Source organism: Scyliorhinus canicula, chromosome 4 (genome assembly GCF_902713615.1).
Source record: "Scyliorhinus canicula chromosome 4, sScyCan1.1, whole genome shotgun sequence".
Lineage (NCBI taxonomy): Eukaryota > Metazoa > Chordata > Chondrichthyes > Carcharhiniformes > Scyliorhinidae > Scyliorhinus > Scyliorhinus canicula.
The window spans coordinates 178,811,416-178,822,968 of record NC_052149.1 but is presented as its reverse complement, the minus strand read 5'-3'; the positions used below and the strand labels follow the sequence as shown (position 1 = coordinate 178,822,968).

Genomic DNA, 11,553 nt, shown 5'->3' with positions numbered 1-11,553 from the left:
GGAGGATGTTTCTCCTGTGGGAGAATCTAGAACTAGGGGAGTCACCCAATTAAAATGGAGATGAGGTGAAAGTCATGAGTATTTGCAACTCTCTTCCTGAAAAGGTTGTGAAAAGCAGAGTCTTTGAATATTTTTAAGGCAGAGGTGGATAGGTTCTTGTTAAGCAAAGGGGTGAAAGGTTATCAAGAGGAGTGCAAATTTGAGGTTACAATCAGACCGGTCATGATCTTATTAAATAGAGTCATAGAAGTTTACAGCATGAAAACAGGCCCTTCAGCCCAACTTGTCCACACCGCCCAGTTTTTGCTACTAAGCTAGTCCCAATTGCCCGTATTTGGCCCATATCCTTCTATACCCAGCTTTCCCATATAACCGTTTAAATGCTTTTAAAAAGACAAAATTGTCCCTGCCTCTGCTACTGCCTCTGGCAACTCATTCCAGACATTCACCACACTGTGTGTGAAAAATTGCCCCTCTGGACCCTTTTGTATCTCTCCCCTCTCACTTTAAGTATATGCCCTCTAGTTTTAGACTCCCCTATCTTTGGGAAAAGATGTTGACTATGTGCCTTATCTATGCCATTCATTATTTATAGACCTCTATGACATCACCCCTAAGCCTCCTATGTTCCAGGAACAAAGTCCCAGTCTATCCAGCCTCTCCTTATAACTCCAACCATCACGTCCTAGTAGCATCCTAGTACAGCTTTTCTGTACTCTTTCTAGTTTAATAATATCCTTTGTATAATAGGGTGACCAGAACTGTACACAGTATTCCAAGTGTGGTCTTACCAATGCCTTGTGCAACTTCAGCAAAGCATCTCAACTCCTGTATTCAATGTTCTGACCAATGAAACCAAGCATGCTGAATGCCTTCTTCACCACCCTGTCCACCTGTGTCTCCACTTTCAAGGAGCTATGAACCTGTACTCCTAGATCTCTTAGTTCTATAACTCCCCAACACCCTACCATTAACTGAGTAGGTCCTGCCCCGATTCAATCTACCAAAATGCATCACCTCACATTTAAACTCCATCTGCCATTCATCGGTCCACTGGCCAATTGATCAAGATCCCGTTGCAATCCCAGATAACCTTCTTCACTATGCCACTGATCTTGGTGTCATCTGAAAACTTACTAACCATGCCTCCTAAATTCTCATCCAAATCATTAATATAAATAGCAAATAACAGTGGGCCCAGCACTGATCCCTGAGGCACACCGCTGGTCATAGGCCTCCAGTTTGAAAAACAACTCTCTACAACCACCTTTGTCTTCCGTCATCAAGCCAATTTTGTATCCAAATCGCTACTTCACCCTGGATCCCGTAAGATTTAACCTTATGTAACAACCTACCATGCGGTACCTTGTCAAAGGCCTTTGCTAAAGTCAATGTAGACAACGTCGACCGCACTGCCCTCATCTACCTTCTTGGTTACCCCTTCAAAAAACTCAATCAAATTCCTGAGACGTGATTTTCCACTGACAAAGCCATGCTGACTGTCCTAATCAGTCCTTGCCTCGCTAAATGCTTGTAGATCCTGTCACTCAGAATATCTTCTAACAACCTACCCACCACAGACGTTGGGCTCACCGGTCTGTAGTTCCCAGGCTTTTCACTGTGGCTCTTCTTGAACAAAGGCACAACATTTGCTACCCTCCGGTCTTCAGACATCTCACCTGTGGCTGTCAGTGATTCAAATATCTCTGCTGGGGACCCGCAACCTTCTCCCTAGCCTCTCACAACATCCTGGGATACGTTTAATCAGATCCTGGGGATTTATCTACCTTGATGCGCTTTAAGACTTCCAGCACCTCCTTCTCTGTCATAGGTACACTCCTCAAGATATCACAATGTATTTCATAAAGTTCCCTCACATCCATGCCTTTCTCAACAGTAAATACCAATGAGAAATATTCATTTAGGATCTCACCCATCTCTTGCGGATCTGCATAGATGACCTTGTAGATACTTAAGAGACCCTACTCTCTCCCTTGTTACCCTTTTGTCCCTTTATAGATTTGTAGAAGCCCTTTGCTTTCTCCTTTGCCTTATCTACCAAAGCAATCGCATATTCCCTTTTTGCCCTTCTGATTTATCTCTTAACTCTACTCCAACAACCTAGATACTCTCCAAGTGATCCACTTGATCCCAGCTGCCAATACATGTCATATGCCTCCTTCTTTTTGACCAGGGCCTCGATATCCCGAGTCATCCAGAATTCCCTACTTCTACCAGCCTTGCCCTTCACTCTAAAAGGTGCTTACCCTGAACCCTGGTTAACACACTTTTGAAAGCCTCCCACTTACCAGCATCCCTTTGCCTGACAACAGACTCCCTAATCAACTTTTAAAAGTTCCTGTCTAATACCATCAGAATTGGCCTTGCCCCAATTTAGAATGGCAGAGCAGGCTCGAGGGGCTGAATTGGCCTACTCCTGCTCCTTGTTCCTATGTTTCCAAACGGTGTGACCTCTAAAATTATCCACATAACTGTACATATCGATATATGTATGATCTTTCTCAGCCTCGGATTTATTTGTTGTAAATCTGTCCAGAAAAGCTGAATATATTGAATGTAAAGTGTGGTCTATTGTATCTTAAGGCCACGCAGTGATTCCATGAGCATGTATGTGATTTCTCTCTAATTGCTTCATCCGCCCGATACTCCCTGCACTAAATAATATAACGATTTTATCACTTGATGTGTAACAGTCGCCTGCTGGGCACGACTGCTACATTCCCTCCACTGTGAAAGGCCAGATTCGTGGCAATTGGAGTTGCTAATCCGACGAACAGTCAAGTCAGCCATGAGGTTACTATTTCATTTGCTGCAGCCGATATTTATAACATTTCCAAACCTTCCCAAGGCTGCTCCCAACAAAGGGCCGATAACTTCATATTCATCAAGAATATGCGTGGATGCTGCGCGCACCCAGCATTTTGTGGCAACTAGTTCAAAACGAGGTACTGATTATTGATGGGACTGTTGCAGATCAATGTTTGTCACCTTAACCACCAACCACCCACCCCCGCCCCCGAAACAATTCAGATTGCGTAAAGCAGGTTCCGGTTCTGTACGGAATTAAAACCTTTCAAATTGCCGGTGCTGAATTAAACGCCTTCATTTTTGAACGTCCCATATTTATTCAGCCCTGCATTAGAAGCTTGCGCGACGACCTGTGGCCGCCCGCGGGCTGCTTTGAAAGGCAGAAAGGTATCACTTTATTAATTAAGTTTGTATGGCTGTCATCAGGGAGATTGGCCGGAATTTACAACACTTTGTAGGCACCCTTTGTGACCACCCCCCCCCCCCCCCCCCCCGGCGCCACAACTTTCAATGTTTTAAGTTTAAGAATCTGCCATTCCCAATGAATTGTGAAGACATTATAAAGGCTGCTTGTTATTGGGATAATTGTCTCAATTTTCCCTTTTCCCGCACTGCCGACCTGAACCTCCCCAGCATGTTTGGAAAAAAGGGAAGTTGGCACTTCCCCCAACTCGGGTCAGAACAAAGTCAACCTAAGATCCTGTTAAAGGGGGTGCTGTCGCCCACTAGCACTTGGCATGATACACACACTCACTGCAGTAACAGGCAGGCTCCGCCTGTGCATGGCGGAGATTACAAGCAGCAGTGATTTCAAAACCGCTCCTTGTTTTAAATGTTAAGTGATCCCGGTTCCCAGAACGAATGCGGTCGTGGCCTTTATTTTGGGAGTGGGGCACTGGCCTCGTGCGCCGGTGAAAGGCTGATGAAAGGGTTCAGGTGTCAAGAGGGAAACGCGGCGCAAAAAGAAAAAGGGAGGACGTTTCCAGGGAGACCGATGCCTCCTCCACACTTGCGTGAGAGAGAGAGAAAAAAAAACCTGTCCTTCCATCTGCAGAGCGGGAGGAAGCCAGACCAGCAGCAAGACCGAGCCAAATCCGTGTGGTGTGAGGGGAAGCCCTGATCTTGGGCAGGATTACAGTGCTGTGCGGACTCTGGAACTCGCCCACAGCCTCCCTCCGCCCACAATCTCCCTCCCTCCCCCCCCCCCCCCCCCGCTTCAATCGTTGTCGGAAGGCCGGGGGAGAGCAGCGTTCCCGCCAGCGCGCTGCGAGAGGCGATCCGCGGCCGGGGAGGTGAGTTTCTGCTTCCCGCTTCCCCTTTCCCCGCACTCCGGCACTCCAGCCCGAATATTAATGGCATCAAACAAGAGTTTGGTGTATTTCTGATCCCGGGCCAGGAACAGCGGGAGTCCATCGCGGGAGGAACTATGTATACTTCGCGCGATTTTGATTCGCAATCCATGTAAAATTGCAGACCGTTGTGCTGACAGCGAATGGGAAGCGGGGGGATGTTGCAGTGTATATGTGGTTCAGGGAGATATTACCGTGTATATCTGGTTCAGGAAGAGCAGCGAGATATTACCTATGGTTCAGGAAGAGCCGGGAGATATTACCGTGTATAATGTGGTTCAGGAAGAGCAGGTAGATATTACCGTGTATATATGGTTCAGGAAGAGCCAGAAGAAATTGCCATGTATCTGGTTCAGGATGAGCAGGAATGTATTGCTTTATATTTGTGATTTAGGGAGATATATCACATGTATATGTGGTTCAGGGTGATCTTGCCATGTATATGTGGTACAGGGTGATCTTGCCGTGTATATGTGGTTCCGGGTGATATAGCCGTGTATATGTGGTTCAGGGTGATGTAACCGTGTATATGTGGTTCAGGGTGATGTAGCCCTGTATATGTGGTTCAGGGTGATGTAGCCGTGTATATGTGGTTTAGGGTGATATAGCCGTGTATATGTGGTTTAGGGTGATATAGCCGTGTATATGTGGTTCAGGGTGATATAGCCGTGTATATGTAGTTCAGGGTGATCTTGCCGTGTATATGTGGTTCAGGGTGATCTTGCCGTGTATATGTGGTTCAAGGTGTTCTTGCCGTGTATATGTGGTTCAGGGAGATATAGCAATGTATATGTGGTTTAGGCAGAACAGGATAATGTTGCTGTATATATGTGATTCAAGAAGACCAGGGAGATATTGGCATGTTCAGGAAGATGTTGATATGCATATGTGATTTAAGGCAATATTGCGTTTTTTTTTGTGGCTCAGGTAGAAATTGTCCTGTATATATGGTTCAGGAAGATAGTGCAGTGTACATGTTGCTAGTAAAGAACCAGGGGATGTCGTCCCTGCATATGTGGTTCAGTAAGAGCAGAGAGTTATTGCTGTATATATGTGGTTTAGGGAGATGGTGCCGTGAGTACATGGTTCAGGAAGAGGAGGGAGATGTTGCCGTGTATATGTAGTTCAGGGAGATGTGTACATGTACATGTGGTTCAGGAAGAAATGAATTGAAATGAAAATCGCTTATAGTCACAAGTAGGCTTCAAATGAAGTTACTGTGAAAAGCCCCTAGTTGCCACATTCTGGTGCCCGTTCGGGGAGGCTGATCGGGAATTGAACCTGGCCTGCCTGGGTCTGCTTTAAAAGCCAGCTATTTAGCTCACTGTGCTAAATCAGCCCCAGAAGAACAGGGATATTGGATTGGATTTGTTTATTGTCACATGTACCGAGGTACAGTGAAAAGTATTGTTCTGCATTCAGTTCGGACAGATCATTCCATACATGAAAAGAAAATACATAGGGAAAACATAAAATAAACAATGTAAATACGTAGACACAGATATTGCCATGTATATGTGGTTCATGAAGAGCATGGAGACATTGCCATGTATACGTGGTCCAGCACGAGCAGGGAGATATTGCAGTGTTTATGTAATTCAGGGAAATCTTGTCATGTATATGTAGTTCAGGGAGATCTTGCTGGGTATATGTCATTCAAGGACTGCAAGCCAAGGAATGCTAGACAAGGGGATTGGTGATTTACGGTCATCGGCTGAGCGACCAGAAGGTGAAGGTAATCCTCCAGATTCTTTCATCATGAGAGAGGAATGCTGACCAGAAGCTTCTGTTAGTCCCATTATTCATTATTCCTGTTTTAAATAATCAACATGCATATCGCACTGAACCGGGAATTTTTTAATAATTAAAGCCGGTTGTTCAATTTAAAAATGTTTCTCGTTCTTACCCAAGATAAGATGCCTATAATGTTTCTCACAAATTGCATTTTCATTTTATTAAACATTTCTTTCCCCCCTTACAGACTTGAACGCTTCAGTTTTCAGATGGAAAACTCCAGGGGATGTGAGCATAACACAAAGAGCCCATTGTAAGAACTGAGGGAAGCCAGGCAGCTTGGTGAAATCATCACGTTACCATGAAACAAGATGGGAACCATAAAAGATTTGGATAGCTTGCAGCTCTCCGTATCGGACTCGGTTGAGATGGAGAATAAGTGTTTGCCAGCGGCTGGCATTATCCCTGCCTTTTGTAACAACCAAGAGGAAGATGAGGAAGCTGCGATGCATTCCAACTACCAGGACCTTTGTTCCAGCACTGGTACAGCCAATAACCTGAACAACCTCAGCCAACTGGCGGAGATCAGCATTAATGTGCCTAAAAATGACAACGCAGAAATGGTCAATCACTGTAACACCCCAGGCGAAGATTTAGATCTGAGCAAGGAACAGGGACAGGAAAATCCCAGCGTTACCCTCGGTAACAGCATTGATCACACTGACAGGGCGATAAGCCCCCCAAATATAAAAGAAAGCACAAGGCTGGACAATGACAGCTCAGAGCCCAACCCTGACATCTCCTTCACCGGATGTGATCCAGAGAGCAGGACAATGGGAACATCCAATTGTACTAATCCTCAGAAACCTCTTCACCTAGTGGAGGTAATAAAACCTACAATCGTCGAATCAATCATTCAGTCAGACACTGACATGCTAGAAAACCATCAGCAGAGCCAGAAAGAGAATAAAGACATTGACACCGCTGAATGCATGACACAGATATCCAAGTCTGCCCCAACAAGCCAAGATGCTGAGGTGCAGGTGGCTATCCAAGTACAAAAGATATCTGTTGCCACCAGCCCCTTGGCTCCATTAGATAACTATCCGGTATTTAAAATGCCCGATGTCAGATTACGGGATCAAGTAGTTGAGAAGCCAACAGCATGTCTGCCGACCCCAACATCTGTCACTACAGCGTCGCGAAAGGATGTTGAGATGCAGGTCGATATAACTGTGCAATGTAAATCAGTGGGCACTGGTCCAATGACTCCATTAGAGAAGACTCCACTGGCCACTCTCCCTGAGGTTCATGTGGAGGTGATGGAAGAAGAGCAACCCGAGCCAGTGCATGATGTCCAGTGGGATGAAAAAGGTATGACATGGGAAGTCTATGGAGCATCCGTGGATGCTGAAGTGCTTGGACTCGCTATCCAGAAACATTTGGAAAAGCAAATAGAGGAGCATGGCAAGCAAAACCCTGAAGTGTGCCAAAATGATAAATCCAGTTCGTTGAAAGGATCTTTGAGGAAGGAAGAGAACAAGAGAAGGCAAAGCAATGTTTTTCAAGCAGTTTTTCACAACATTAGAAGTCCACAGTGCTGCATTCGTGGCAATACTGCAGCAGAATAATATAAATTAGATTTGGACCATTGACTAAATGGTCACAAAGTCTGAAAATGTTTGTGTTTCTTTGATACAATTTCTTTCAGTTCTTAACTTTTTCCCCTAGGCAAGTTGATAAATTACCAATTAAGTTGTATCACCGATAAATAAAAGATTATAAATGTGTAAGCAAATGAAATATGGAACACACTTAATGTATTTTACAGTATCTTTTTTGTGAACTGATTTTAAATTGGAACTATTCAACAGTAATCTTCTGCATTGCCTAGTGTTGCAGCATTGTGTGTAACAGTATCATGTGCATAGGTTCGTTGGTTTAACAACAATTAAATTGTATATGTTTTTTTTATCCCCATTGCACCATCTTGCTAGTTGCAGAGTAGCTGCTAGCAATCGGATGTCTGGGAGAATGGATCCATGGCATCTATCATCACTGCTCTGAAAATCCTCCCCAGGGGCTTCATGACATTTCTTCAGGCTTCATGCAGTCTCTCTTATTTCCTTGCAGCCCACATCCAGTCTGAGGGATCACTAGTCTCAAGTTGGTGCCTCCCTACAATGTTTCGTTTGGGCAACTCCGGCTGTGTGGTAACAGAGAGAACCCAGCTTTAAACGGGTGATGCCATTAATTAGTTTGCATTGGGCTGAAACATTGCATCATCCAAATCTGCTTTTGAAAGTAAACTTATTTGGAAATGGGACATTAGGATTTTTAAAATTGTTTTGGTGGTTATTGTTTTATTTTTTAATATGTATGTATCATCAGAAAGAAATATCAACCCTTATTTGAAAAATGCCACTGCAAATTTGCTAAATCCTCTGTGCAGTGACAAAATTCATTTTAATCTACACAAAATAAGGGCTTGCCAAGAAGCATTTTAAAGCTTGAACTGAAAGTAATGATTGGTTGTATGTTGCCTTGTCAACAGAACTGAAATAGTATGAAAACTGAACACTTCAATCAAATTGTTTAATATAGGTATATTAGGGTATTTTGAGATCAGTAACTTGTAGAATCTGAATAGAATCATGTTATTTCTTGGCAATTATGTTTCTATTTTTCTAACTATTTCTAGCTTTCTAGTGCTGCTGTTACTCTAATTGGAATGGGTATAACTTGTCCATTGAACAAATACAAAAAAAACCCAAAATGTATAGTTCCCCCCGTTTAGTTAATGTCTGAAGTCATTTTCCTTATACAATAACCTGCTGGCTGTTGTTGATTGGTATGTGTCGTAGCATAATTGTATATTCAAGGTTTTGTACCTTGTTGTATATTCATGGTTTTGTACCTTGTTACTTTACAATGATATATTGTTATTATTGATCCTTTAGATTCCCACAAGCAAAAGTCTGAAGGAAAGTGGTTGCTGAGTGTAGTAATACATGTTTGAATTAATCCTTTGGGTACTCTTTGTTGGATGAATAGAATTAACTATCCAATATTATAGTTTACTCCATCCTCTATCGGAAAAGGCTGTAAACTTCCTACTATAATTTCTTTTCTATGTGGAAATGCTTCTTTTATTCACTTGATATCTATCTGTGAAATGAAACCTTGCTGTTTTGTGAGCAATCTCAATGCCAGAACTTGCTTCTTAAAAATATGTCAAGGTCAGGTTTATGTTCCATTATTATGCACATTTCATTTTGCGTGGGCTGTTAAAATAATGTAATCTCAAATGTTGTAAAACTGCAAAAAAATTGGACAGATTAAAATATCAGTCAAATTCTTTGGTTAGAGCACATTTTTTGGCTAATAACAGGAATATAGTTACATTGCAGTTGGTTCATTTTTCTCTTTACAACACAATACCCAGCAAAATATGAAAAGGATACCAAAATATGAATTTTTTATGGAACATTTTTACTTCATATCATAATTCCCGGTGCTGAAACTGCAGGTGAGGATTGTTCTTGTATAACAATTTGTCGCATTGTGATGTGTACCACACTATCATTTACACAATGTGTGGTTTATTCTGCAGGAACATCCCTTAGCGTTGCGAGAAGGCATTTTCTAGGGTCATGCTTAAAAGATTCCATCTACTTGGAAACCATATGTACCTGGAAACATAGTGCAGTTTCCATGCTGGCAAATCGGATGTGATCTTCTCTTTATGCTATCTATAAGAGAAGTGCAGGGAACATGGTTTGCTTACATAGATCTCACTAAGGCAATCAACACATTCAGCAGAGCAGGATTCCACAAGATTTTAGGGAAAATGGGTGGTCCACCGCAGCTCATCAGTCTCATCTCCTTTCATGATTGTCCCACTTCCAACAAGTTGAATAGAGTGAAGTAGCGCTGTGTCCTAGCCCACACTCTACCATGCTTCTGACCCTTGCCTTCCCTACAGATATGGAAGGGGTCCACTTGCATTCTAGTTAGACAGCAAGCTCTGCAAATCTATCAAGATTGAAAGCACAACTGGATCATGTCCTGATTAGAGAATCCCTCTTCACTGCTAATGCTGTGCTAGTCACCCACACACAAACTCAGCTACAGAGACTCGTGGATTGTCTCGCCCATGCTTCTAACTTCTCTCTGACTATAAACATCAAGAAAACTATTGTTACAGGACAAGGTATTGCATCTCTGCCTCTGATCCTGTTGGATAACACCCCCATTGAACTGTTTGGCAAATTTTTCCAGCTCAGGTTCACAGTGACAAACAATCTATCACTTGATGCAGAACTTGTTATATGCAGAGGAAAGGCAGCTATCATCTTTGGTCGAGTCATGAAATGTGTATGGAATAAGATCAAGCTGACCCTTTAGGAGCAAGTTGATAGTTTATAAGGCCTGTGTTCTCAGCACCTTGCACTGACTGAAACATGAATGACTTCAAGCCGTAAAGAAAAGAACCTCAACAATTTCCATCATCTGCTGTTAATTATGGGTATATACTGGCAGCACAAAATCAAAATAATATCAAAAGCAGAGGCCCCAAGTTTTAGGTGGCTTTGTTGGTTCAGGCTTGGTTGCAGGAGGGAAGACCGTCACATACCCAAGGGTGTTCCATATGGTGATGTAGCTAAGGCTAGACAACCAGTAGGACACCCAAAGCTCCTTTTAAAGGACACCTGTAAGCGTGTCACTTGCAAGCATGTCGTGAAGGTCCTAGACATTGATTATTGCTCCTAAGGAGCCGCAAGTTGACAACCAAAGAAAATGGTGATGCCGCCTGTGGGCTGGCATGCACCACCATGATGACCAGTGGCTTGGCAATAGATGGCAACACCAAAAACAACTACCCACAATGACACTTGGTAGAGCACTTGTGGCAGAACCTGCCTGTCAATGATTGGCCCCTTCAGTCATCAGCATAGGTGCATCATATGACGAGAAATTGAATTGTTTGCTCCTTGCTCCTTGTCCATCATCTTTCATAGATGGAAAGATGCTGGGACATTTTATATTCCAACAGGAATCATCTTTGGACCTACACTGAAATATTCTCCCTTTTTTTTAAATTCAATTTTTGCTCAAAATTACAATGAAGTAGTATTCCAATTTGTTCCTCATTCTTTCCGCAAGAAAACCATTTCTCCATACCCTAACGTTTGTTTTTTATCTTTCTTCTGCATGACTTTTATAATTCAGATGTATTGATTGAAATTTAGTTTTCTATCCTGTTTCATGGTTTGAAGATAAAAAATATTATCTACTATTCTCAACCATGTACTTCGTAATTATTGAGCAGTTATGGTCTCTACTCAATGTAACTCCTTTATTCTACTCGTATGTTATTTGAAGTTTCAAAATAAACACTACCGTGTCTATCCCTTTTATTTCTTTACTAAGGAAGTAACAAGCTTTGCAGATATCTAATAAAGAAGCCTCAAGATTCCACAGAATTCAATGGGACTGTCACATGGCTGTCCTCGAGTGTATATTGCCAACCATTCCATTTCTGCAAAATTAAATGCAAAAAATGAACATCATTTTAGACTAAAAAGCAAACAATCTTCCTAACAGAATGTACGTAACGATATTGAAGTGTTTCATAAAT

General features: G+C 42.6%; 1 protein-coding gene across 3 annotated transcripts; it reads left to right on the top strand.

The window, feature by feature from the left end:
• The first annotated feature begins 3,148 nt into the window (after window positions 1-3,148).
• On the top strand, window positions 3,149-11,323 carry LOC119965199. 3 transcript variants are annotated; one of them, XM_038795626.1, is made up of 2 exons: window positions 3,149-3,216; window positions 6,160-11,323. In XM_038795626.1, exon 2 carries the CDS (start codon window positions 6,284-6,286, stop codon window positions 7,541-7,543), a length of 1,260 nt encoding a protein of 419 aa, XP_038651554.1. In that variant the 5' UTR covers window positions 3,149-3,216; window positions 6,160-6,283; the 3' UTR covers window positions 7,544-11,323. The 3 variants fall into 3 exon arrangements, with proteins under 3 accessions (XP_038651554.1, XP_038651553.1, XP_038651555.1); XM_038795625.1 differs by lacking the exon at window positions 3,149-3,216 and adding an exon at window positions 3,556-4,121; XM_038795627.1 differs by lacking the exon at window positions 3,149-3,216 and adding an exon at window positions 5,689-5,913.
• The last annotated feature ends 230 nt before the right edge of the window (window positions 11,324-11,553 follow it).